A 24370-nucleotide genomic window follows, 5' to 3' on the forward strand; every position below is an offset into this window, starting at 1 on the left:
GTATCTAGTCGTATCTTGATAATGATATAGTGGTTGCAGGATAATATATACGAAATAAAGTATAGAAATGTATCTGTTGATATCTTGATATTGTATATAGTGGTTGCAGGATAATATATACAAAATAAAGTATAGAAATGTATCTGTTGATATCTTGATATTGTATATAGTGGTTGCAGGATAATATATACGAAATAAAGTATAGAAATGTATCTAGTCGTATCTTGATATTGTATGTAGTGGTTGCAGGATAATATATACGAAATAAAGTATAGAAATGTATCTGTTGATATCTTGATAATGATATAGTGGTTGCAGGATAATATATACGAAATAAAGTATAGAAATGTATCTAGTCGTATCTTGATATTGTATATAGTGGTTGCAGGATAATATATACGAAATAAAGTATAGAAATGTATCTAGTCGTATCTTGATAATGATATAGTGGTTGCAGGATAATATATACGAAATAAAGTATAGAAATGTATCTGTTGATATCTTGATAATGATATAGTGGTTGCAGGATAATATATACGAAATAAAGTATAGAAATGTATCTAGTCGTATCTTGATAATGATATAGTGGTTGCAGGATAATATATACGAAATAAAGTATAGAAATGTATCTGTTGATATCTTGATAATGATATAGTGGTTGCAGGATAATATATACGAAATAAAGTATAGAAATGTATCTGTTGATATCTTGATAATCATATAGTGGTTGCAGTGTATGTGTTGATATCTTGATAATGATATAGTGGTTGCAGAATAATATATACTAAATAAAGTATAGAAATGTATCTGTTGATATCTTGATAATGATATAGTGGTTGCAGGATAATATATACGAAATAAAGTATAGAAATGTATCTAGTCGTATCTTGATAATGATATAGTGGTTGCAGGATAATATATACGAAATAAAGTATAGAAATGTATCTGTTGATATCTTGATAATGATATAGTGGTTGCAGGATAATATATACGAAATAAAGTATAGAAATGTATCTAGTCGTATCTTGATAATGATATAGTGGTTGCAGGATAATATATACGAAATAAAGTATAGAAATGTATCTGTTGATATCTTGATAATGATATAGTGGTTGCAGGATAATATATACGAAATAAAGTATAGAAATGTATCTGTTGATATCTTGATAATCATATAGTGGTTGCAGTGTATGTGTTGATATCTTGATAATGATATAGTGGTTGCAGGATAATATATACGAAATAAAGTAAAACTAAATGAAATATATGACACCTAAAAATCGAGAATCAGTCTTGTGTCTGTCTTACTATAGCCTAATCATCCGACTGATTCATGGAGTACACCGTCAACGTCTCATTTGGACTCTGTCTTGTACACATTTGCGAACTTGCCTGTGCTAATGGCTTTGTCGTTCAAACCAGTGGGTGTGTTTACAGGAGTGATCTAAAACACGTTGTTTTGACACGTTGATTTGGATTAGAATTAATGAGACTTGAGTATTTCTACAAACTCTTCTCGTGTTACTAAACATCATCAGCTGGAGACAGACGCTCTTCGTGACAGGTAGAACATATTCCCCAAGCAGAATTTCATCTTGTTAATGGTAAGTATCACTATGGTGGTGAAGATCTGTTGATTTGACTTAAAGTTAATGAGACCTGTGTTTCTACAACTCTTGATATCTGTGTATATGTACATATTCCCCAAGAAGAATTTCATCTTGTTAATGGGACTGTCCTGTATTTGCCGCCATTCTAACATGTTGACGATTAACAGTAAAGCTATTTTCCTGTTTAGAATATCAGTATCTGTATAAAGAAGGCGTTTGATCAGACGCGTGTGCAGGGAGACGATTTAAGGGATTAAAACCCCTCCTTTCTCAAGCTAATATGTTTTTTGCTTAATATATATTTTCTGGGGAAGCATAGCTCGACCCCGTATAAATTTCGGTCGTCACAGTGTAGACACCCTATGATAAAATGTCTGGATATACGCCTGTTGCTTCATCCTAGTGTTCGTAGTAACTCAAACCGGACTTTATATTCCAATCTTGTCATACCTGCGAAATATCTATCACGAAGAAAATAACAACGACCACTAGGAACATTATGACACAATGGTAAATACAATGGATTCCCAGACAATGGTATTCTAAACAAGACTATGTATTTACTATGTAATTGTAGTCGCCTAAAAGTCTCAAATAGTCGAAAACATCTTACAATGGCTGCACACTCAGGGCAGTCCTTTTAAAGGTAAGTTGTACAAATATCGTGGTAAAGATCCGTTCCCTGTTCATACAGCTTGTGAGAATATTGGCTGTTAACACAGCTTGTGACAATATTGGCTGTCCATACAGTTTGTGAGAATATTGGCTGTTCATACAGTTTGTGAGAATATTGGCTGTTAATACAGCTTGTGAGAATATTGGCTGTCCATACACTTTATGAGAATATTGGCTGTTGATACAGTTTGTGAGAACATTGGCTGTCCATACAGCTTGTGAGAATATTGGCTGTTGATACAGCTTGTGAGAATATTGGCTGCCCATACAGCTAGTGAGAATATTGGCTGTTAATACAGCTTGTGAGAATATTGGCTGTTAAAGCAAATTGTTAGAATATTGGCTGTTAACACAGCTAGTAAAAATATTGGCTGTCAATACAGCCTTTGAGAATATTGGCTGTTAATGCAGCTTGTAAGCATATTGGCTGTTGATACAGCTTGTGAGAATATTGGCTATTAACACAGCTTGTGATAATATTGGCTGTTAACACAGCTTGTGAGAATATTGGCTGTTAACACAGCTAGTGAGAATATTGGCTGTTAATACAGCTTGTGAGAATATTGGCTGTTGATACAGCTTGTGAGGATATTGGCTGTTGATACAGTTTGTGAGAATATTGGCTGTTGATACAGCTTGTGAGAATATTGGCTGTTGATACAGCTTGTGAGAATACTGGCTATTAACACAGCTTGTGAGAACATTGGCTGTTGATACAGCTTGTGAGAATACTGGCTATTAACACAGCTTGTGAGAACATTGGCTGTCCATACAGCTTGTGAGAATATTGAATGTTAATACAGCTTGTTAGAATATTGGCTGTTAACACAGCTAATGAGAATATTGGCTGTTAATACAGCTTGTGAGAATATTGGCTATTGATACAACTTGTGAGAATATTGGCTGTCCATACAGTTTGTGAGAATATTGGCTGTTGATACAGTTTGTGAGAATATTGGCTGTTAATACAGCTTGTGAGAATATTGGCTGTCCATACAGCTTGTGAGAATATTGGCTGTTAATACAGCTTGTTAGAATATTGGCTGTTAACACAGCTTGTGAGAATATTGGCTGTTAACACAGCTAGTGAGAATATTGGCTGTTAATACAGCTTGTGAGAATATTGGCTGTTAATACAGCTTGTGAGAATATTGGCTTGTAATTTCTCGCCCCATACCATCGATCATACGCCCATACCATCGATCATACGCCAATGCATGCAGTCTTCGTTTGGTTTGAGTCTACTTACATTTGACGTTTTTGTCACAGGTTCCATTTACGGAGAGAGAACAATGAAAGAAGCAACAATAGGTGTTTTCCTTCTGGTCATTTCCTTCATTAGCATTGAAGGTAAGTTTAAATGAACATTGATGGTAAGTTTAAATGAACATTGCAGACACTGTTGCGTCATTGACATTTTCTTCACAGAGTAACGCAGACTGAGGAATTTCTCAACATGTTTATTTTTCTAATCGTCGACAACCACACACTTCATGTAGTACTAAACCAAATAATATCCGCCTTGGTCAAAGTTTGATCCTGATTTTTATTTTATTTTTGACATATTTATATTTGTAGTTTTAAGAAAAATATTACCAAACTGTGGTCCAAAGACATAATTAGATTTTGTGTCACTACTGATTTATATATAACAACAATTCTGTTAATCACATTTGTAGGTCTCTCGATCTTCTAAAACATAATCACTTAATTTGCTTCCATCAGTGGATTTTAAGTTATGCTAGGTTCAGATCTAATTTTCCAGATTTGATTATCCACCTTGATTATCTACTATAGAGCGTAGGAATGACGTTGGCTGGGAAACGACATTATATCAAATACTTTTTCTCGATTGATCGACTTTCTATCTCGATAAATCGACTTACTACATAAATCAATTAAGTTACTATTTCGATCGATCTACTTACTGTCTCGATCAATCAAGATGCTATCTCGATCAATCAACTTTTATCTTGATTGATCGACTTTCTATATCAATCGATCATGTTACTATCTCGATTGATCAACTTTACTATCTCGATTGATTGACTTTAGGGCAATTCCACGGTAACTGACGCAACATTCAGACATTTTTTGACGTCTTGATTATTATTATTATTATTATTTTAAAGTATTCAATACAATTCTTAAGAGTGTTTTTGCTTGAAATAAATATGTTGTGACAAAGTCATGTCAAAAGAAAATTTCATTGCATACAATCTCAGTGCAACTACAATCACAAATGAAGTGTGGGTAACTGACGCGACAAAAAAAGTAGCTTGTATTTGACATGCCTTTCAACTTGCCAGAATTCTCTGAATCTGAAGTATGAAGTTTTCAGGTATATATAGAAATGTGTAGTGCACACTAGAACAAGAGAACTAAGTTTTCTACGTAACACTAAAAGTAACTGACGCAACATTTGCAAATCATAAAAATTTATAAGAACATATTTTAAAAATAAAACATTTGTCTTTGGCAACTGGTTTATCTAAATTGTAAGAAATACATAAATCTTAAAGGGAATTAAAAAAAACTAACAATAGGGGCATGTTCAGGGTGATGGGTTTGGGGTCCCCCCCCCCCCCCCCCCCCCCCCCCCCAATCCCAACCTATCCCTGCTCAAAGCAAATTATTATTATTATTTTAATATGCTATTCCATGAATTTGTCATGATGAATTTTACTTGTAGAATGCAAGAAATTGCATTTTAGGACATCAGGTTCTCAAAAATTTTCACACACCCCGTAATTTGGTCAGTTGCACCCTCGATGCCAGCCAGTCTAAACCCCCCACTCCCTTCAAAGTTTTCTGCACACTTGCCTCAACAATGAGACAACAGTTTATGTTTATTTTGATTTGAAGTGTAATGATTTGTTTTTTTTGCAATTTCCAAGTATATATACTGCATTCACTTTCTTATGTCATTGCCACATGACTGAACCGAACCAAATGTTTCATAAGAAATTGATGGGAATAAGGCAGATATTGTAAATAACCCATATTCTTTCTTTGAAATCTTTTTAAAAATTATTTTCAGCATGCTGTCCTGTCTCATTTTTTTTTCTTGTTTAATTTCACTTTATCTTGCTTCATTTTTCACTATTCTCTGTTCTTTTCCCTCTCCAACCTCTTTCTGTCTTCGTTCAAATGTGCTTGATTCTCGTTCATTTTCTAGGTTGCTACCTTGAGAGGTATTCTACTAACAGCATCAGCAACTTGGGATATTTTTAGTAGTAGTAACCAATTATTAAAATGAAAGGACATATGCATTTAGAACTATTAAAGGGGCAATCTCATAGTTGCATAACACATTTCCAAAAATTATTATTATTATTATATTTATCTTTTGAAATGTAAAGATTATTCATAATATTACAACCAAATAACTTCATTTACAGGTAAAAAAGAATTATATCATTACAAAATTAATTTCAGTTGCAATTGCACAATGACAAAGGATTAGCTGTTTTGTTGAATAACTGATACAAATTGTTTATGTACTTTACAAGTTTAGCTAAGAATTCATGGGAAACCACTGTGGCAGTAAGGTGTAATGTTGATTTATTTTTTTGAGTTAATTATGAAAGATTATGTATGAAATCATAAATAAATGTAAAAATAGCAAAATAAGTGACTTGCCACTACATGTATAAAACTGCAATTTTAAATTTGTGTTACCGGTAATTATTATTGAACATTATAGATACTGTTTACAATAAACGGTGCTGCACATATATTAATCTAAGCTAATGAAACAATGTCTACCTCTGACATCACAAGCAATACAATGTATCTAATGAAACACATTCTATGTGCATCTGACGTCAAACATTATACAATATATACACAAAGAAAAAAGTTAAGCACCCCTAGATATAATTAGTACTGAAATAGCCCCATTCGTAAAAACTGCAAATTACATGACGAATATGTCAAGAATGGTGTTCCATCGAAATAATAGGAGAGAACAATGACAACTGTGATGTTCCACAACAGAACGACATGCACGTGAATCATGCCACCCATGCTTTGCTCAAAATGCAGTATCAATGCACTGGAAATGTTGACATTTAACGTCACTGTCTTACATTGTTGAAGTTTAATCGTTGAATATGGCACGTCGACGGTTATTAGATGCCCAAAGATGGCGTATTGTTGGTATGCATGCGACCGGCATGACCTCCAAAAGTATAGGACGTCAACTGGGGTATCATTACACTGTAATAAGCAGACTGATACGAAAACACGGGCATACAAATGCTGTAAAGGATCTCCCACGGTCAAGGAGACCGCGCATGACGTTACAGCGCGAGGACAGGGCCCTGCTTCAGCTCGTACGTCGTCAACCCTTTGCTACGTCTCCTGTTCTGAAGAGCCAGGGGTTACCCAATAGACGGATGTCAGCCAAAACAGTGAGAAATCGTCTGAAATTTGCAGGATTGAAGGCCAGAAGGGTCATCAAGCGTCCCTTTCTTGCTGATCATCATGAGAGACGCCGTTTAGCGTGGTGTTTGACCCGGAGAAGTTGGAATCTGAGGTCCTGGCGAAGAGTCCATTGGTCCGACGAAAGCCGGTTCCTGCTCCATGTCACAGATGGCCGATTGAGAGTTTGGAGACATAAAATGCTGCCTACACACCCAGGAATATACAACCTATGACTTCGTATGGTGGAGGTTCAGTAATGATTTGGGATTGCCTGTCACATGATTGTAAGCTGGATCTTGTCATCATCCAAAGCAACCTCAATGGTGATCGGTACATTCGTAACGTCCTGCAACCAGTTGTTGTGACGCATTTGACAACCATCCACTCGCCACCAGACCTCTGTGCATGGATGACAACGATAGGCCACATCGTTCCCGAGCAGTAACAGCTTTACTCCAAACTGAAGCTGTGACGACCCTGCCCTGGCCGGCCATGAGTCCTGACCTAAACCCGCTAGAAAAATTTTGGGACATCTTGGGGCGTCGAGTACAGGCACTAACCCCACTTGTACAGACTCTGGCACAATTAGAGGCAGCTCTTCATCGAGAATGGCAGCAGTTGCCCATGTAGCAGATCAGACGACTTACTGGAGGGATGAGACGAAGGGTGGAAGCTGTCATCCGGCCATTGATGATTTGTGTCATGAATGTCATCTGTGAACTTCAAATGACATTTTTCATCATCAATCATGATGTTGACTTGTGTTTCTGACTCTGCACCTCCACACTTATTGTGGCTCAGTTTTTGGCTCAAATACAGCATATTGGAATTCTTCTCAGAATCATGATTAAAATTTCAAAACTGGATACACGTGTTATGTTTTCTTACTGTCAAAAATGTATTCTTGCAAAACACATGTGTTTTTCCGAGGTTATGTTATCAGGCTTTCAACGCCAAACCTCGTAAGACAAGTCATTGTGAAAAATACAGGGGGTGCTTAACTTGTTTCTTTGTGTATATATCTTGAAGTATAAGGGTATATGCATTGATGCTTGTGAATTGCTATCATCTACATACATGTATCTATTTAAAAACAGTGTTAACTGAGTCATGATTATTTTATTTGAGTGAAATAGACATCTTTAGATTAACTTCTAAGGAGTGACAGTATTTGCAGTTCTTGAAAACTATTTTTTCTATAGTTTTACACAGATGTGATAACGAAATTATAAAACTTACAAGTGCAAAGGCCAAGAAAATTCTGAAACTTATTGTTACATTTTTTTTATAGCACTCACTCTAGTTTGGGAATTAACACATTTCACAATCTTACATTATATGCTTCCAAGAAATATAACAATGGAAAATAATGTATGTGTTAATGTGTTGCGTCAGTGCCCTTTACTATCTCGATTGATTGACTTTACTATCTCGATTGATTGACTTTCTATCTCGATTGATTGACTTTACTATCTCGATCAATCAATTGACTATGTTGAATGATCGTTACTATCTCGATCGATTGACTGTACTATCTGCATCGATTGACTTTACTATCTCGATTGATTGACTTTTCTATCTCGATTGATTGACTTTACTATCTCGATCGATCAATTGACCATGTTGATTGATCGTTACTATCTCGATCGATTGACTTTACTATCTCCATCGATTGACTTTACTATCTCGATTGATTGACTTTACTATCTCGATCGATCAATTGACCATGTTGATTGATCGTTACTATCTCGATTGATTGACTTTACTATCTCCATCGATTGACTTTCTATCTCGATTGATTGATTTTACTATCTCAATTAATTGATTTACTATCTCGATTGATTGGCTTTACTATCTCGATCAATCAAATGACTATGTTGATTGATCGTTACTATCTCGATCGATTGACTTTACTATCTCCATCGATTGACTTTACTATCTCGATTGATTGACTTTACTATCTCGATCGATCAATTGACCATGTTGATTGATCGTTACTATCTCGATTGATTGACTTTACTATCTCCATCGATTGACTTTACTATCTCGATTGATTGACTTTACTATCTCGATCGATCAATTGACCATGTTGATTGATCGTTACTATCTCGATTGATTGACTTTACTATCTCCATCGATTGACTTTCTATCTCGATTGATTGATTTTACTATCTCAATTAATTGATTTACTATCTCGATTGATTGGCTTTACTATCTCGATCAATCAAATGACTATGTTGATTGATCGTTACTATCTCGATCGATTGACTTTACTATCTCCATCGATTGACTTTACTATCTCGATTGATTGACTTTACTATCTCGATCGATCAATTGACCATGTTGATTGATCGTTACTATCTCGATTGATTGACTTTACTATCTCCATCGATTGACTTTCTATCTCGATTGATTGATTTTACTATCTCAATTAATTGATTTACTATCTCGATTGATTGGCTTTACTATCTCGATCAATCAAATGACTATGTTGATTGATCGTTACTATCTCGATAGATTGGCTTTACTATCTCGATCGATTGACTTTACTATCTCGATCGATTGTATTATCTCGATTGATTGACTTTGCTATCTCGATTGATTGACTTTACTATCTCGATCGATTGACTTTGCTATCTCGATTGATTGACTTTACTATCTCGATTGATTGGCTTTTCTATCTCGTTTGATTGACTTTCTATCTCGATTGATAGACTTACTATATTGATCGATCGAGTTAACACAGGTAGTCCAGGGTATCGTACGTTTCCGGCAATAATGGTCTTCCGCGGTTCAAATATATATTTGTATATCATGGGATTTTGTGCATGTTCCATAAAGACTACTTATTGTTTTTGTTATCACTGGAAGGCTATATTCAGCGGCAGAAGACAAACGACGTTATACTTCATTGTCTGGTAGCATGTCACCATAGAAATCACAAAACATATTGGTAACATTAAAACTTATCCTTACACATCACTCCCTCCCATCCCAAATGTGAAGGCTATTTTCAGAGAGACTCCCATCCAGCTGAATCAAACCAGCGCCATGGCCGGAAGTTAACACTGAAGATTGACCTTTTTTATGCTTACAACCACTGCTAGATCACCTTCGGCATCGAAAATATTTATTCAAATAACTTAAGCCAAGCCAAAAACTTCAAAACAATGTACAATAAATAAACTTAGAAGAAAAAAAAACATTCCCAGAAATAAATAATAATTAGGGAATACTAATACTGTACCATATACCAACAGCTAGACAAACAGAAGACCATCTGGCATTTCAAGTGGCTATATCTGTTCTGCTTCCTGTATATGACGCGCTATACTCCGCTATACTCTGAATTCACTACGCTGATGTCCTGTATATGACGCGCTATACTCCGCTATACTCTGAATTCACTACTCTGATGTCGTGTATATGACGCGCTATGCTCCGCTATACTCTGAATTCACTACTCTGATGTCGTGTATATGACGCGCTATGCTCCGCTATACTCTGAATTCACTACTCTGATGTCGTGTATATGACGCGCTATGCTCCGCTATACTCTGAATTCACTACTCTCATGTCGTGTATATGACGCGCTATGCTCCGCTATACTCTGAATTCACTACTCTCATGTCGTGTATATGATGCACTATTCTCCGCTATACTCTGAATTCACTACTCTGATGTTCTGTATAGGACGCGCTATACTCCGCTATACTCAGAATTCACTACTCTGACTCATGTAGGTTAAAATTCAAACACCATCTGGAGTGATTATTATCGATTAGCGGGCACCTGTTATTGATCTCCTAGCTTCAGCTGTGTCAAACAATGCGACGTCTTGTGCAATTTGTGCATGTAGTTTGCATTTGTAATCAATGTTATAATATGGAAACTGGATATAGCAGCTTTAATGCTCCATTCAAAACAGACGAGTTACTTCCAGTCTTCAAGTGTTAAATAACAAAAAGGGAACAGCTCCTACACATTCAGTTAGGTTTTAATACATGCCTGCGGAAACACAGGAACGTTTTCTTATTTTAAAAAAAAAAAAAAAAAAAAAATAACAAATTGGAAAGAAGGTATTATTTCAGAAAAATGGAGTGGAAGGGAACGTAACAAACAAAAACAAAAACACGAATTCTTTAGATTAATCCAAACATGGGAAGAATTTGACCGATCCTAATGACTATAGACACATCGTCTGTAACGTCTGTGAAAGTAACAGACTGACCCATTATTTGGAATTCAGTAAATTGATGATCAATTATCAAAGTGGCTTCCATAAAAAACACACCATTAATCATATCTTCAGGCTTCAAACCCATATTAACCAAACTTTTGCTAAAGGCAGTATAAGGTGACAGGCGGTTTTTGTACATACCGGACACATGGCATATGACTTAAATGTTTTAATTTGGGTGTTCAGTTTGATTGACAAACTACTGACTGATACAACGACATAATTAAAATAACATCATTCATCAAAACATTTTGGACCAACACGAACGAAGGATATTTTTGTTTTAATGAAGTTATTAATGTCCAAACAGTGCATTATTTTTGTCCGAATTCTGCCCCAACCACTTGTTGCTGTATGTACTGTTTCTGGCGCACGTCACAAATTGTGCCCATTACAGCTTGCTTAATGGGACATTCCTGAGTTTGCTGCATTGTAAGATGTTTCTGACTAATAAATTATTTCTACGATTAAACTTACATATTAAATATATTTTCTTATTTAGAATATCAGTGTCTGTATATTCAATGTGTTTCTAGTCGTCTTAATATTTGTAAGAAGCCCAAACTGGATTGCGTCTTCAAATAATTTCGTACGTACAAAAAAATTATAGTTTTGGAAATAAAAATGAAATATAACCTAGTACAAATATTAGAACGATCAGAAACACATTTAATATACAGTCGTTAAAAAGTCTTTGTTAGTCGATAACATCTTAAAACGTGCAGAAAACTCAGGAATGTACCTTTAAACATTAATTTGACATGCACATTTATTCCGTACGCCATACCCAGTTCATGACACCCTCCTCCCGGCACACGCACGTAACAGGCCATGTGCATGACAGGCAGTTTCAATTTATACATGGGAATTGGACCTCTCATTTGAAACTAGTTCGCCAATTTGAATCTCAGTTTCAATAAGCCCAAGTCTTGAACCGCTGATTTGATACTCTTGTTAAAAGCCGATTTTACATTTATTAATTCTTATAAACAGTCCCCACTTCATTCAATCTATTTTGTTATTATTCATGCTAAACCTGACAATATCTTTACGGAGTTTATTTCAATTCCGCTTTTACTTATTTCCATCGATTACGAACTTGGTCACACTTAAAGAATACATGTTATAGTGTTTCTGAAAAATTATTACAAAAACTACAAACATTAGAATCAATATTATTGATCGTATGCACAAACTTGTTAGTAGCAAAGATTTTGTGCCAACTTCTATTATGAAAGCATGCTAAACTATGTAAACTAAGGTATAGTTTAAAACGTTTCCCATTCACATAAACCACATAGACATCCCACTTTGCAAAATTTGTAATTTAAAGGACAAAATAGGATTTGTTTTAATGTCGTAAAGATATTATCCAGTAAGTTGATTAAGTTGTGTATAAAGGACTTAGTAACACAACTAAAAGTCACTAATACATACAGGAGTTGTGTGGCATTCTGTTATGACCACTTCTTATCTCAAGCTCCCTGGTTCATTCAATACATTATCTAGTGGTGTCGCTAAACAAAACAACTTTTTAACAATCTGTATTTCCATCTGTCCTGTCTGTGTGGTTCTCTCTGTTTCGAGGCCGTGTGCAATTCAGTGATATTGCTCTCATGAGTTACAAAACACTTGGGGTTTTCCCACCCCAGCGTGTCCCGCGATTGGTATGTCAAAGGCCGTGGTATGAGCTATCGTATCAACGGTGAAATGCTATAAGTGCCACCCCCATCTCCTACTGCCTGTGTGGCGAATCTCTACCTAGGTCAAACCACTGGTCATACCACAGACGGGACCCAGGATGGATATGTATGAACTTAATGGATGTGGACATGTGAAAAGCGTTTGGACTTTGTGTGGCGAAAGTGGTCGGTCGATCGGTCACTCCCTCCCTTCTCTCTCTCCACTCTCCCCCCCTCTCTCTCTCTCTCTCACACACACACACACACGCAGACACACACACACACACACACACACACACACACACACACACATACATACACACAATAAACACGCAGACACACACACACACACACACACACACACACACACACACACACATATACACCAGCGACATTTACCTGTAATTACTTCAACATTGTTTCAGCGGTCTTGAACGTTGGGAACCGAAAAAACTGGGCCTTGCATAAGCCCGCATACCAGTCGAGCACACCTTACAAACAATTTGCTGCAGCGAAGGCTGTCGATGGTAATATAACCAATGACGCGGCAGGTGGCAGTTGCGCTATGATACTGGAATCGGATCACTCGTGGTGGATGGTGGACCTGCAAGACACCATACGTGTGGAACAAGTTTTAATTGTCAACCGAGGAGATTGCTGTGGTCTGTAGTGTTTGTCTTCATCATGTTGCTTTTGGTAGTGTGTGTAGTGTTTGTCTTCATCATGTTGCTTTTGGTAGTGTGTGTAGTGTTTGTCTTCATCATGTTGCTTTTGGTAGTGTGTGTAGTGTTTGTCTTCATCATGTTGCTTTTGGTAGTGTGTACGTCGTACAATGTTTATGAACAATAGAATTAAACTCGAGTAGCTTTTCACCAGTTGCCATTAGTGGATTTGAACTGGCGTGATTCTGTGGTCTCGTAAAACACTGTCAAAAAGTGACTAGTGTGGCACACTCGATAAACCTTTTTGACGTAGGCACAAACCTATTAAATGTTCTGTGTTCCATGCACTGAAAAGAGCCGCCAAATATGACGGTGAATAAAATATATAGTCATAGTAATACTCAGAATAATGTGTAAAGTTGCTAACATCGTTTCTATATAAATGAAGTCATAATGAAAATAGATGGTTCTTAAAGAACAAAATGGCTGAGGTAATAAATAGAATTATTACCCATATGGTTACAAAAATCTTGGTACATGTCAAAGTGATACTCTCAAAAGAACACCAAGTAGGACGTAACACTTTTGACGTCACACGATGACGTCATCAATTAGTGCACTACAACCTTACAGGAACGTCAACAAAACGAGATGAGTGATATAAATTAAAGTCAATTATGGGTAATAAATAGGGTATTAAACTCGCTACCATTTCGTATCATGTTTATGTCCCTCGTGAAATAATTTTCATTTTCAGTCGCTAAAGCTCGTAACAATTAAGAATTATTTCACTCGGGCATAAATATGATACTAAATGGAAACTCGTTTAATATCCTATAATAACAAACTCAGTATAAGGTAATATCAATTTTATGTCCATCATCACTCGGGACATACATTTAATAATAACTGGTAACTCATTTATTATCCTCTATTTGTAAAACAAGGGAAAAAACAAATAAAGAACGATACTAAATAAAATAAAATAAAATAAATAAATGAATATAATTGCAAACTTTCCGCGTTGATATGATTTAATTCTATTCTGACTAGACGATGTGGAAGAAAAACTGAATGTTTTCCTTCGATAAACCTCAGAGAATTACATCGTTACGCCAGCTGGGACGTCATTTTATTACATCGTTACCCCAGCTGGGACGTCATTTTATTACATCGTTACGCCAGCTGGGACATCATTTTATTACATCGTTACCCCAGCTGGGAGTCATTTTATTACATCGTTACGCCAGCTGGGACTAAGTCATTTTATTACATCGTTACGCCAGCTGGGACGTCATTTTATTACATCGTTACGCCAGCTGGGACGTCATTTTATTACATCGTTACGCCAGCTGGGACGTCATTTTATTACATCGTTACGCCAGCTGGGACGTCATTTTATTACCCATAAAGTTAAAAATATCTTGGTACATATCAAAGTGATACGTCTCACTAGAACACCAAGTGGGACGTAACACTTTTGACGTCACACGATGACGTTATCGATTGGCGTACTACAACCTTACACGAACGTCAACGAAACGAGATGAGTGATGTAAATTAAGATCGATTATGGGTAATAAATAGGATATTAAACTCACTATCATTTCGTATCATGTTTATGTCCCTCGTGAAATAATTTCACTCGGGACATAAATATGATACGAAATGAAAGCTCCTTTAATATTCTATAAATACGTAATTAGAAGCTGATTTATGCGTATTTTAACTAAATGTGGTGTTTTCAGGCGCTTGTGCATACATTTTGGAAGAGGGTGGGGGCTAAACTGCGGCTAGCGAAGTTTATGATGGGTTAAGACATACTTCCCCGTAAACGTATTGAAAAAAGAGAGAAACATTTGCTTGATAAAGGGGAGGGTTCGACTGCAGAAACCCAACTCTGCACACGCCCCTGTGTAATTATATAAGAAATGCTTGCCATTATAAAATAAATTTATCAATATACAACCGTCACAAACTGCATAAAATTGTGTAGCGTAGTGAAGGATTTTGAACTAATCACCTCAGAAAATGACGTCATTACGTCAACTAGAATGCCATTACTTAAAGCAGATCATAGTTTGTAATTATAAGAATTGTTCGTCATTAATTTTTTGTTGTGAATTTATCGATGTATAACAGTCACACATTTAGTATAAAATCGCGTAGCCTTGCTACGCGATTTTATACAATCTGTGACTATTATACATCGGTAAATTCACAAAAATGACGAACAATTCTTGGTAAATACCAGTTAATTGGAAATTTGAATGAAATTGAACTTCTGACATACATGATGGTGATAGTAAATATATAAATGAAAGAAACAATGAAAGAAACAAATAAAGTTTGTTTGTTAATATTTGTTTAACGACACAACTAGAGCACATTGATTTATTAATCATCGGCTATTGGATGTCAAACATTTGATAATTTTGACATATAGAGGAAACCCGCTACATTTTCTGTTAGTAGCAAGGCATCTTTTATGTGCACCATCCCACATACATGATGACACATACCACGGCCTTTGATATGCCAGTCGTCGTGCACTAGCTAAAATGAGAAATAGCTCAATGGGTCTACTGACGGGGATCGATCCCTGACCGACCGCGCATCAAGCGAACGCTTTACCACTGGACTATGTCCCGCCCCATGACCAAATGAAGGCATTACATGTCAGTGAGAATCCCTTTCTGTGTAACGATTCAGTTAACTATTTCCAGGTTCCGAGCTTCTACAACTTCAGACTCGTATATCTAATGACGGCACACGGCTGCAATTTGTATCGCGTTACCTTGACGTTAAAGTCTCAGACGCTAAGGTCTTGAGTCAAACGTTTAACACACCACAATTGGTCAAATGCCGTGGTATGTACAGTCATGTCTGTGGGAAAGTGCATATAAAAGATCCCTTGCTACATTACGAAAAATGTAGCGGGTTTCCTCTGATGACTGTGTCAGAATTACCAAATGCTTGTCATACAATAGCCGATGATTAATAAATGTGCTCTAGTGATGTCTTAAACAAACTTTAACTAAACGTTTAATAGGTACCGGGCCAAGACTAGTATAGATGATATCCACAGGGATAAGAAAAGCACAAATAACTAAAGCAAGTACTCTTGACGTAGGCCTTTATGAGAATTATATATAATTATTTCTAGGTAATACGACCTGCCTCGGTGGCGTCGTGGTTAGACCATCGGTCTACAGGCTGGCAGGTACTGGGTTCGGATCCCAGTCGAGGCATGGGATTTTTAATCCAGATACCGACTCCAAACCCTGAGTGAGTGTTCCGCAAGGCTCAGTGGGTAGGTGTAAACCACTTGCACCGACCAGTGATCCATAACTGGTTCAACAAAGGCCATGGTTTGTGCTATCCTGCCTGTGGGAAGCACAACTAAAATATCCCTTGCTGCCTGTCGTAAAAGAGCAGCCTATGTGGCGACAGCGGGTTTCCTCTAAAAAACAGTGTCAGAATGACCATATGTTTGACGTCCAATAGCCGATGATAAGATAAAAAATCAATGTGCTCTAGTGGCGTCATTAAATAAAACAAACTTTACTTTCTAGGTAATACCGCTCACAGGTTCAACATTGACGTTCTCGAAGGTTCCATGTCGGCAAGGACGAGCGTTGGTTTATGTTCTGATGTTGATATTATTATCACTAACGGTGCCGCTGTGGTGATGGATTGTCTCTATCCACTGACAGGGCGATACGTCCAAATACGAGATCGGTTACATTCGGATTTCGCACTGTGTGAAGTTAAAGTATTTGGATCAAGATTTCTTCCAGGTATGTTTCATGCGCGGATCTATAAAGGTGCTAGGGGCGTGTCCATCCCAAATTCCAACGTGTTCCAAACTTTAACTGTGCAACAGATGAAAAATAATATTTCTTACACACCCGTTGGTGAGAATACCAAGCGTTAGTTTTGATAACACATGGTTGTTTACACATGCACGTGTGTTAACAATTTCAAGACATATGACTGGCTGCTCCTAGGTCATGACCAGGTCACCACTGCCATACATCCAATGAAAAACTACACGATGGAAATCGATTACATTGTGACGTATAGTTAACCTGACAATCATGGGTCTGTGACGCGTTCGTTAGCTACAAGTGCAACGGCTGTAAATAACGTTTAGTCGAAAAAAGATGTTAAATGTTGCTGAAAACATGGTTTTTGAAGATATGTAAGAAATAGAATAATATATGAGTGTCCGTTAGATACCATTTATCTCACAACTCGTTGTTTAAAAACGTATCAAACTCGCTTTCGTTTATTAGATACATTTTAAAACAACTCGTTGTGAGATAAATGATATCTAACGACCACTCATGTATTATTCTCTGTGTAACAATTAACCGTTTTGAATTAAATCTCTCACCTGACAGAGTGCAAAAAAAAATGTCCTGTCCCGACTCAGACTCCCGATCTTATCGGAAGCCGGACTCGAGATAGGCGTGTTCGAAACCATACAGGTATATGAACATGTTAAAAAGCTAGCCAAGCCAAGCCAAAGAAACACTGGCGAGGTCTTGAGTGCTCCCACGGACAATTGTTATGCTACTTCCCTGAATGTACATATCCGTCCTGCCCTGTCTATAGACCCCTTTTCTTAATGTGGCGTTTTACATGCGGCGAGGACTGCAACTACCGCGGCCTGTTACATGGTTCAGCGAAGGTGTGAACAGAAATAGTTTTTCTCGCTGTACGATAATGGCTTGTTACATGATTCAGCGAAGGTGTGAACAGAAATAGTTTTTCTCGCTGTACGATAATGGCCTCTTACATGATTCAGCGAAGATGTGAACAGAAATAGTTTTTCTCGCTGTACGATAATGTCCTGTTACATGATTCAGCGAAGGTGAACAGAAATAGTTTTTCTCGCTATACGATAATGGCCTGTTACATGATTCAGCGAAGGTGTGAACAGAAATAGTTTTTCTCGCTGTACGATAATGGCCTGTTACATGATTCAGCGAAGGTGTGAACAGAAATAGTTTTTCTCGCTGTACGATAATGGCCTGTTACATGATTCAGCGAAGGTGTGAACAGAAATAGTTTTTCTCGCTGTACGATAATGGCCTACTCGACGCACCTACGTACATTTTCTTTTTCAATATATTTCTTCTCTATCTTTACTCCCATTTAAACAGACAAATATTTTGGGTTTCAATTTACACCTATGAGCTCAGATGATTATTTTGTAAAAAGGAAAATTGTTGTGAGGTCTTGGCAGCCATCTTGAAATTCAAAATGGCTACCATTTTAATATATTTTTAAAATATCTCAACTTCCGTTTAATGTACAAGCACAAGGTTTTTTTGTCTATGTACATTTATGTAGTCCATGAATTGGATGGTTTCATTTATATAGTCATTCAATCATGGCAACCATCTTGAAATTCAAAGTGACTGCTATTTTAATACATTTTCTTATATCTCAAATCCTGGTTAATGTAAAATCACCATTTTTTGGTTTATGTATGTTTCAGTAGTCAACGAATCATGGCAAACATCTTAAACTTCAAAATGGCAGCCACATGGAAATTTAAAATATTGGTGGGTGTGTTTTATTAGAGGGTAGGGATACATTTTCCACCATAACTTTCTTATTAATTGGTATATTTTCTTAAATTATTTATCATCTTAAAGATAACAGACTGCTTTTTTGTAAAATATAATTTTGTAAAAAGATTTAATCTATGACGTCACAATATCGCCATAATTATCTCCCCTTCGGCAAATCCACATTTTTTCATATCTTTACATTAAAATGTTTGTTCTTAAACTATTTTTTGGAAAAATTATGAACTAAAAGTGATTTAAATTGTAATAATATGCATGAATAAATTAGTTTAGAGCTATTGATGGTATGTTTTTTTTTATTCATGTGATTTATATACATATTTGTGAACTTTTAAATTTGAGCATTGTAAACATACACTTTTTAAAATCATTGTCAACTGTTTTCTGTGTGTATCTGTTATTGCATTGTCCCTCTTTGTGCATTTGTGTAATCTATAATATAATAATGCAAGGCCGTTTTAACAGTTTCTGACCGTTCTGATAGCTTCTTATCACTTGATTTGTACTTATGACCGCTTTTTTTTACTTGAACGAAGCTGCACTTTACAAGGATCTTTTTGCACTCAGAACTAGTCTACTACTACACATCATGCTAAGCATTGCATGCAAATATTAATTCCACAAATACATCGGCATTGGAAGCCGCCACCTATGTCATTTAACGTAGATGTGTCTATATACACGACGGCCGTGCACATAGCCTCGGCTAATAAGGGCTGGCTATCTACACGGCAATCGTATTTTTGGTGAAAACCCATCGAAACTTTTCCGCTTTGTTTGGGATCACTGTCAAGTTCATTATATATATGTATATATATATATCTATATCTATCTATCTATCTATCTATCTATCTATCTATCTATCTATATATATGTATATATATATGTGTATATAATATATGTATATATATATGTATATATATATATATATATATATATATATATATATATATATATATATATATATATATATAGGTAGATTTGTTAAATCACCGTAATTTCGTTCTATTCATTGCTACTCTCAGTGTATTTGATAAGTCAGTGCTCACTGTAACTGTATGTTTGAGTTTATTCATGGCTACTTTCAGTGTATTTGATACGCCACTGTATTTTTTAATTTATTCATGGCTACTTCCAGTGTATTTGATACGTCACTGTTAATGTATTTTTGAGTTTATTCGTGGCTACTTTCAGTGTATTTGATACGTCAATGTCACTGTATTTTTTAATTTATTCATGGCTACTTCCAGCGTATTTGATACGTCACTGTTAATGTATTTTTAGGTTTATTCGTGGCTACTTTCAGTGTATTTGATACTCACTGTCATTGTATTTTTAGGTTTATTCGCGGCTACTTTCAGTCTATTTGTTATGTCACTGTCACTTTATTTTCGAAGTTGTTCATGGTTACTTTAAGTCTATTTCATATACCATTCCATGCAGTCGACTTCACTCTCTGTTGAAATCATAGAATTGGAACCACTCGTACAGCGTCATTATCCGCTACCGACGGAACATTCCATATCCGTGCATCGTTTTGTGTCACATGTCAACTTAAAACACCTACAGCAAATTATCTCAAGCAGCTTTTCAGGCGCTAGGTGGCAAAGTTGGTTTTGGTGTATACCGTGTGTTTCTCCATTTCTATGGATCTAACTCAACATCATGACTTCTCCCTTTTCAATACAAACACGCTTTGATATTTTATCACAAACTGTAATTGCGGGTATTAAAAAAGAAGTAAGCAACACATTTTTTGCCCAAGCACCATCTTCATTTTCTAGATATCCCACACTTTGGTTTATATTGTTAGTCTAAGAGTAAAGTGTGCTTGATTTAATAGCAGCATAGCAATACAAGACGATTAGAACGTCTGTGTCTTCACTGATAGGTGACCAGCTACATGCATGCACCAGCTGCTTTGGAAATCACCTTATCGGCATCACCGGCAGCATGCATTGTTGAACATTGGTTATCGTGGGAGGAAAATTCAGCCCAAATGCGATCACGTCTTCGTAGAACATGATGGCCAATCTTGAAAATAAAGTATACTCCAATGTTGTCTTTTTCCAGATCTTGCATATTGTGAGTAAGATATAAATGACAGCCACATTCTTAAAAATAGTTCTTCTTTGGTATCCTTTTCCTCGTCTATTCTCACATCTTCTACCTGGGCGTGTATTTCGATATCTACGTTTGAAATGTCAACTGTGGAATCAGCTACGGTTTCATCTTCAATACTTTAAGGACTGCGCTCGTCACCCAATTCAGTATAGGGCAATGTAATTTTAAACGTTCGGGAAACAAGCAAATCTTGTGTGGCAGTATCAAGAACAGGTTGTACGTTTACTGTCTTTCCTCTCCGTATATGATTGACAGAAATAAATGCATACACTTTCTGTATAATCTGCTGGAGACCCAAACCACTAATTATATAGCCAATGCAGCAAATAAAACTCATTTCTGTATGTAACCTTCCAATCACAAGACAGTAGAGTAGAGGGGACGTGTTGGAGGTTGCTTGATGATAGTGTTTGCTTCCCAGTTCAATGGCTGATCAAAGGTTAATACTGGTGTTGATCCATATGGCCAGGAATGATTAGATACAAAGACCATTGTTGAGTAAATACAGAAAAGATCGCTAGCATTCATGTCGATCGTCGGTACGAAAGTCACAGATGATTGTCCTGGGTATAAACCATTCTGGCACATCTGCGTACGTCCCGACCATCCTGGAATGTGCAACCTGAGTGGCCAACTCACCGAAGTCAAGATATGATCTACTGTTGTAAGATGCTTCAGTTTACCAAATTTCATAGTTGACATGCTATTTGACGTTGGCTTGTACGAAGACATTTCAGTTTTCTCCAAGTGTTATTAATTCGTTTTGAGACACAAGTGTTCGTATTTTGGATCCGGGTGTAACACCTGTTATTATTCCATCTTTCTATCAAGTGTACATGAATTGTGGTCTGCAACACACTGTACAAAGCTGCTAGGCACAAACAAAACGAAGTATAGCAGTTCCTTGCGAGGCAGAAGCACTAGTTTCAAGGCTATTGAGTATATCGATAACACATTTGGACCCAAATTGATGGTGAAGTTGAATGACAAATGAAATCAGTAAAGGAGCTAAATGTAAACGAGGACTAGATACCTATAGTATTGCTTGACCAACAGACAATACTTTCAGCTGAGAATCCTTTACACGGAATATTCTTTTCAGAAGCACTCGTAAATGTTGTGTAGATGAGATATTTACTATAATAAATAATAAATACCCGGTACTATATCCAGTGTATAAGCAAGCAAAATAAACTTTGAAGAATGTGAAGGCAAGCTTTGATATTATAATAAAATTAAATTAAACGGTCAAAAGTGTAAGTTGTGGAACCAAATAAAAATGAAAATGGAACAAGCCGAGTGAAGTAGAATTATACGAAGAATAAAAATATTTCCAGAAATTAAAATGAAAAAGAAAATAAGTCAATGACCCAAAATTAACACTAACAATAAAAATGTAACAAACAAAACATGCGTCAAAGCCACACAACAAATTTGTCTGACAAAATATACACAAATATAAACAATCTATTTTCACGCATTTGCAATATTATATTATTGATGGTATATATATATATATATATATATATATATATATATATATATATATATATATATATATATATTTAAAAAAAATCTTTTTATAACAATTTTATTGAGCAATTTTTCTATTTCACATATCCATGGAGAAAAAAAACTGTCGTAATTGTCTCTAACGAATAAATTGTAAACAAATATACTCTATTTGCAGTGGATCCATATGGGCTTCCATACTTATAAAAACTGTGAACGAGCAACTTTACAATATTTTTAAAAACAGCAGAACAAAATTGCGTTTTTCGTAATATTTTTGATTAAATATTTGCTATCAGTACACAACTGTTGATGTCAGAGTTGAATAATTGGATCTATTATTCAGAATTATCATAAATTGAAAGGTTTTAGAATGTAAACAAACCGCAGTGACAACGCAAACGAATTTGAAAGCATGCGCCATGAAACTTTATTTTCTGATGTAAAATAAACACATTTGGACTTAATTTATCACATTAAAGTTTTAAATTCTCAACAAAAGCTTTTAGAACATGTAATATAGTAAAATTATCTTTTATAGCACTAAAAATGTCAACAATTTAATGTCAAGGACAAAATGTTATTATCTGCCTTGATGTGTACGAAGCCCCACGACGTCATATTTTAAATACACTTTCGGGACAACGTTTGGTCGCAAAATTAAACATGTTCCCCAACCGATATTTTTCGATATTTGTTATATGTTTTTTTCTAAATACTTTCTGAGTAATTTCTCGTAAAAAGTGTTACTGTTGCAATTAGTTGCGGGTCAAACCTTAATTTGATTGGACTATTAGGCATCTACGTCATCTGTAATAGTACGCATATTGCAGCAGTCTTCATCAGCTTCCCGCTCGCAGCACTGTGTACATTGAAGGTTGTGTCGCTTACACTAAATTACAGGTACAACAGCCTAAACACGTACTGACACTACGGTTGCATCTAATCAGTTCTACCACAGCTAGCTTATGATGCAGCGTGCACCTCGAACATTATTGTCACAAATATACCATACACCTTTACCAAACAAAGTCTGCATGGATCGAGAATTTCCAGATGTAGAATGGAATCTTGAGCTCAGATATTTGCTTGGATATGTGCTCCCAGGAGTAAGTGGCTGTGTTTTTTTAAATTAAATTTTTTAATTTTTTATTTAACCATTTTTGTTTACATAACCATACATACATATGATAAACATTTACATACATACGTAAACACATTCAACAACAATATATAGTAACATCAAGATACAATTCTTACTACAACAGCAATGTTATATGAAAGTGAATATGGAAAATAAAAAATAAAATAATAATAAAAAAAAATAATAAAAAAAATTAAAAAATAATAACAACTTTAGCATATTCACACTTGGAAAAGGCTACACTTTTTGTAATACTATAATATATATCTAATTCTTTTTTTAATCCATTCCATATTTGGAATACATGTATAACTTTTCAAGTGACTCTTAAATACAATCTGCTTAGGTAATAATATAATTAAGTTAATTGGATCATTGTTACTTGTTCTAAAACCCAAAATTACATTTTCTTTTGTAAAAGTTATTGATATACCTGTTTTTTTAAGGGTCCATTCTGTCAGCCCTTTCCAAATGGGATTAATTTTACTACAGTCAAAAAATAAATGAATTAATGTTGATATCTCATCTTTATAAAAAGAACAAAGTGGAAACTCAATATATCCTATGGTATGTAAAAAACGGTTATCTGGTAATATTCTGTGAATAATTTTGTACTGAAATTATCTTAATTCTGTGTTGTCCGTGCAGCAAAACGGCATTGCATTCATAAGTTTCCAATCGTATTCTTGA

General features: G+C 35.7%; 1 protein-coding gene across 1 annotated transcript in view; it reads left to right on the forward strand.

The window, feature by feature from the left end:
* Nucleotides 1-1716: 1716 nt before the first annotated feature.
* The window catches only part of LOC121390681, a 55026-nt gene continuing 32372 nt past the window's right edge, over nucleotides 1717-24370 (forward strand). Inside the window, exons 1-4 of the mRNA XM_041522556.1 lie at nucleotides 1717-1730; nucleotides 3555-3635; nucleotides 13061-13297; nucleotides 16873-17097. Of these exons, the coding sequence (XP_041378490.1) occupies nucleotides 3578-3635; nucleotides 13061-13297; nucleotides 16873-17097 (520 nt within the window). The 5' untranslated portion in view covers nucleotides 1717-1730; nucleotides 3555-3577. The remainder of the gene's footprint in view (nucleotides 1731-3554; nucleotides 3636-13060; nucleotides 13298-16872; nucleotides 17098-24370) is intronic.

Source organism: Gigantopelta aegis, chromosome 15 (assembly GCF_016097555.1).
Source record: "Gigantopelta aegis isolate Gae_Host chromosome 15, Gae_host_genome, whole genome shotgun sequence".
NCBI lineage: Eukaryota > Metazoa > Mollusca > Gastropoda > Neomphalida > Peltospiridae > Gigantopelta > Gigantopelta aegis.